Source organism: Dendrobium catenatum, unplaced genomic scaffold (assembly GCF_001605985.2).
Source record: "Dendrobium catenatum unplaced genomic scaffold, ASM160598v2 fragScaff_scaffold_858, whole genome shotgun sequence".
Classification (NCBI taxonomy): Eukaryota; Viridiplantae; Streptophyta; class Magnoliopsida; order Asparagales; family Orchidaceae; genus Dendrobium; species Dendrobium catenatum.
The window spans coordinates 136,669-142,361 of record NW_021319320.1 but is presented as its reverse complement, the minus strand read 5'-3'; the positions used below and the strand labels follow the sequence as shown (position 1 = coordinate 142,361).

General features: G+C 40.0%; 1 protein-coding gene across 2 annotated transcripts; it reads right to left on the bottom strand.

The window, feature by feature from the left end:
* Positions 1-142: 142 nt before the first annotated feature.
* Positions 143-5,100, bottom strand: LOC110113733 (formin-like protein 5; the record flags this gene model as incomplete). Of its 2 annotated transcripts, none has more annotated exon segments than XM_020846409.2 (4): positions 143-2,476; positions 2,548-2,769; positions 3,438-4,141; positions 4,766-5,100. In XM_020846409.2, coding segments are annotated over 4 exon segments (3,333 nt in total), but the record flags the coding sequence as incomplete, so codon positions are not given.
* Positions 5,101-5,693: the final 593 nt, after the last annotated feature.

The window sequence follows — 5,693 nt, the reverse complement described above, 5'->3', positions numbered from 1 at the left end:
AAGGTGGAGGTGGTGGAGGTGGAGGTGGTGAGGGGGGGACTGGAGCCTTTGTTTGGATTGCTTGGTGTTTTGATGGGGATGGTGTAGGTGGCGGCTGCAAGATGGAAGCATTCATGAATACACTTTGGATTGTTGGAGGAGGTGGAGGTGGAGGTGGAGGTGGAGGAGGGCATGAGATTTTGATGGATGATCCTGAGACAGTGGGTGGTGGAGGGGGCGAAGGAGATTCATCTTTGATGGATCTTCCTGAGAATGCAGGTTGTGGAAGGGGCGGAGGAGGAGGAGGAGGAGGCGGCGGGCCTGCCTTTTTTGCTGCAGGAAACACAAGTTGAGTAGTTGCATAGGAAGGAAGGCCTATGGCATATGTAACATCAACCATACATGAATCAGGAGATGAAAATGGGCCTTTGATGGATGATCCAAATGGCAATGGTGGAGGAGGAGGTGGAGTTGGAGGAGGAGGTGGATTGGAAGTTGGAGGCAAAGAAAGAGGTGGTAGTGGAGGTGGAGGTGATGGAGATCGAGGGGAGAGAGAAGTTTGGGTTGAAGAATTTTTTAATTTAGTGCCCAAGCTGTGAGTTTCAACTAATGGCACTCTGGGAGGCTGTTGAGATGGTGGAGATTGCAATGCAGGAGAATGGGCAGCTGTATGCTGGCATGAAATTGATAAATGATCAAGGGCATGTTTCGAAGGCTCTATTAATGGAGGAGAAAGTGATGGCACACTGCCCACTGAAGAAACATACCCATCCAAAGAATTACAGTCTACTAAACGATCCATAACATTAATACTTTCATCATTTGTCTGAACCGAGGGCATGGCTAAAGCAGGTGGTGCACTGTTGTATCTAGATGGAGGGTGAGAAGGCCTATATGATGATGTCAAATCAGAAGCCTTTTGGGGTGATATCCACCGAGCAACAATTTTAGTTTTGGCTGCTTTTGCATGTAAGTTTGTCGCTTCTTGATGGCTACTCTTTTGTTTAGCTGCGACAGGATTAGAAGGAGGCCGGCTATTTGTTGGGAATTTTTTCATGGGAGGCAAAACCTTCTCATTATTCTGCCTCTGAGTAATACTTCCCGTCTTCTTATTTGTAAACTTTGCCTCAACCCTTGCTTCACAAACGCTACCATTACTTTCTCTTTCAAAATCAACAGTTTCTGCAGCACAAATTCTTTTGCTTGCAGCGTCACTCAACCCAAACTTTTGATTAACATCACTTACAATAGATTTCCTAGATATAGAAATCATATCGAGATCACTTTTCGAGACAGTTACTTCCAATGCACCCTTATCTTCAGAATCTGAAACGTGGGTATCGAGCATGTCATCTGTAACATCCTCACCATCATTCTGGTAAAAAGCTCCTTTGACTAAACATTCAAGATGGATTGGGTCTCCTGTACTCCTTTCTTCCATGAGTAAGGGATCTAGAACCCTACTTTTCTGCATGAAATTGTTGATTTCTGCTAACTTCTCCCTTTCCACCTCATTCGCCTCATCTAATGCTATCAAATTTTCACTAATAGTTGCTTTATCACAAATAGTAAAGTTTGGTCCAATTTCTCTCCGCTCGGTAGCAGATGATGTTTCCAACCAGCTATCAGAATATGCCTCTACCTTAATTTTCAAATCATGCTGGGAATCATGTGTATGTAGTTCTTCTACTTTATGATCAACCACACTTAGACTAGTTAAGTCGTGATCCCTGCCATCCAAAAAAGATACTTCCCGTGTAACAAGGCTATTCATAGCACTACTATCAAAAAAAAATGTTCTTTTAGCAGTAGAGCCATCCATACCCTCTTCAGAAACACTATATTCTATTTTGTTGTTTCTTCCATTTGACAGTGCGAGGTTCTCCAACTTGCCAATTTCGCCATCTATAGTTCTTGTCTTCTGGAAGAAATTGCTTATTACTGATGAATAAAATGTTTTGGCCTCAGAATCATCGAAAGATTGTGCTCCAGAAGATTCTTCTTCAACCGTTGAAGAAAGAGCCTCTGTTTTCCCCAACAAACTACTGCTTTCTAACATTCTCTTCTCCTCAAGTGGAAACACATCATCCAGCATAATAAGTTTTTCAGTAACATTAGGTCCAGAATCAGTGGTTGCACATGTGTCCTTCACTTCTATTTTTGTAAGTTCAACCAGTGCATCAGTTCTATCAATTTCATCTGGTCTCCCATTGATGGAACCGTAGGAACTCTGCTGTGTAATGCCATTTTCTAATTTTTTCACATCTTTATCAGCTACAACATGAATTTCTGAATCTGGAACATTGTCATCCACTGCACTTTTTGTACGAAGTATCTGAGTATCTGCATGCATTTCTGAGGTGCTGAAAATCTCTTCTGCCTCAAAAAACTCCTCTGTGGAAGCACCTTCGAAGTCACCATCATCATCATCATCACCTCCAGTTGCTGCTTCTAAGTTCATTTCAGATTTAGCCACATTAAAGTCTGAAAAGAGTACCTGTTACGGGCATGAATGTGCGTTCAAATTTCATCATAATAGAAGATACAGTACCAATAATGAAAACGTACCTCTACTTTGAAATCTCTGGGAAACTGATCCTTCACATTCCAGACAACATCAATTTCCTCATTGTTCAGCAATAGTATATCAGACTCAATAAACGCAGTGTTAAACATGACTCTGAACATCATCACCTCTCGCTCCAAATCCTCATCCACATGGATACACTCAAGGACAACATCTCCTTGAACACGACATCTAGCACTTATTTTTGGGTCTGCATTCTCCTCCTGTAATTGTTATAGACAATCAATAAAGCAGAAAGAAAATTGCATTGCTTAAGGGGCTGTTTGATTAGGACTGTATTGCATTCAAAATGTTGAGTTTTTATATTTCTATCTGTTTGGTGGAGTAAAAAATAAACTCAAAGGCAAATTTTTGAAATTTTCAAAATGCACCCTTTCATTTATTTTTAAAGAATTTGGAATTCACTTCAACCAGGCAAATTCCAAGTTGTTAAGTGCTCCTTCCCACAAACTGCTCATCCTAGCCTGTTCTCAAGTGTCCCTCAAAAATGCAATGCTTGTGTGCCGTGTAGCACTCATACCAACTCCAATCACGGCATCCAATGATAATGCCGATGATAGTGTGATAGCACTCATATTAGCTCCATCGCTCATCCCAAACCACCCCATGTTGTGTCAACCACAATAGGCATCGTCGACCTCGTCGAGAAAGACAACATCGTCGTGCCCTGGCTCTTTGCATTTAGGCATTTAGAATTCATTTTGCATCAAACCAAATATAACAAAATTATTTCATGAATTTATTTTACAAGCAACCAAACAATTTTGAGTATTTCAAATTTATTGAGTTTAATTTACACTGCATTTAAATATATTGAATTCTAAATACACAATCAAACAGCCCTTAAATCCACCAAAAATAAAAACAGAACCTGTCTATAATGCCTAACACTTATTCTGGTCCTTGGAGTTGAAAAAAGTATCTTTGAGCTCCTGTTCGTAGGATTCAGAGGGTCTTGGCCATAAATTCGAACAACCGGTCTGCAACCTCCCATAGTATCAACTTGTGGAACAACCCTAAGAATGATGCATTCCAACATTAAGGGTTTATCCTTAGGAGGCCAATCTGACCCACTGCCTTGTCTGGTTATGTACTGCAAGTATCTCAGGTGAGAAGGTTGCGGATTCAACGAGCAAAAGAGATGAAACAATTCCTTGGGGGCTTGCTTATAGACCATTTCAAGGGTCTTCTGCTCCCCATTGTACTGCTTCCTGTAGAGAAGAAGGCCTGCGAGCATGAAAGCAAGAACAGGCCAACCTCCCCTCTCACAATGCATCAGTAAAACATTATGTTGCCCTTCAAGAGACAACCAGCTCTCACTAGACCTCAAGAAATGATGGATCATCTCCAATGGAAGTAAGGGACAACCTTCGTATTGCCGAGGGTAGTCCATAACTGTCATATCATACTCCGACAAAATATCAGAGATATGACTCTTCTTATCCCCTTCCCTAAAGTTGCATACCATGAATGAGGCATCAGGAAAGTAATCTTGAAGCTGGGAAACTATAACTCCAAGGTAATCCTTGTACTCTTTATCTCTAAGAGTTTCGGAGGAGAAGCAACAGTCAAACACTGCAAATGAATAGATGTCTTAGCAACAAAGAATTAATGGTTTTTTTTTAATTTTCAAAACAATAACTTCAATAAAACTCTCTAAGCCGACCAATGGCCACAAAGACGGCGTCAAAGGAGAAAAAATGAATGAAGATTTCAACTTTCCAAACTCAAAAATTAAAAACAAGCAACGTCAACGATTATAGAGCATAGCCAACACAATGGACATCCAATTGAAGAGGAAAACAAAGCTTCGCATCATCTTTTTTTTTTTTGGGAAATTTTTGGGCTTCGCATCATCTTTAACTAGATGATTTGGAATTTGACACGTGTAGAGCCAATCAAAAGAAAAAAACAAAAGAATCCTGTTATTTTAAATAAAAGACAGAGAGAGCAAAACAAACGGCCAAATTCAACAAATCAATAATATCCCAAAAAATACTCCTAAAATTACAAACATCGAAATACCGATCCCAGCATCATTTACAATCCAAGATCTACGCATCATCGAGACCGCACTTCCCTCACAGCAGATCCCAATCCCCAAAAAATAATAAATAAAAAAAACGAAATCACTACAAAAAATACATGAAAAGCACCAGCAAACGTGGACAAAAATCTAACACATAGCAGACGAATTACCATACACCCTCTCGGAGATCTCCAGCAACCGATCCGGCGGCTTCCTGTAGAACAACCTCCTGAACAGTGCCATCTTCGTCCAGAGCTGCCTACCTCAGCCGCCAGTCCCGTCAGCCGGCTATCACCGCAGTGATGCCCCACCTTGAGGCATCCAACCACCCTCGAGATCGAACAGCGGAGATTCAGAAGAAGAAGAAGTTCGCTAGGGTTTCAAAAATCACGATACTGTCGTTTGCCGATTCCGAGCTACTTTTTTATTATTTTTTTTCACCGTCTCTTTCTTGTGCTTTTCCTGACTGTGAAGCCTTTTTGTCTCCCGTAGAATAGGTGGAAGAACTGCGGAGGCGAGAGGAGAAGAATTGACCCGTAAATTTAGTTGGGTGCACGTTTGGGTGCACAATTTTACAACGGCGCCTCCAACCGAAAACCCCTTTTACACTTAAAAATGCAGTAAATTTTCAAAATTTATTAATTCATTTCAATTTAACTCCATTTTTTTAGTTATTATTAAATAATACCTAGCAATATCGAGCAAATACCGAGTTTTTTTCAGAATTTTGTCTCCCACCGGACGTTCCTCTACGTCCTTACACCGAACCTAATAAAAGTTCGAATGGAGGACGACAAACAACCATATGCATTTCAATTGGAGATGATCTTATCAAATATGGCGAAGCAGCGCTGACAGAATGGGGAACTATGGTTTTGAAACTACTTTTTTACTGCTTAAAATAGCAATAAGAAAATGAAATTTAAGACTTCTTTCAGGCATCTTAATTATATTTTTTAAATAAACATTTTTAGTATCAAAATTTTAAATTAATTAATTATAAAAATAATTTTAGAAAGTAATAAAAAAATTATCTCAAACAAAACCCAGAATTAAACAAAACAACTTCAAATAGCGGTGTAAAAACAATCTAATCTA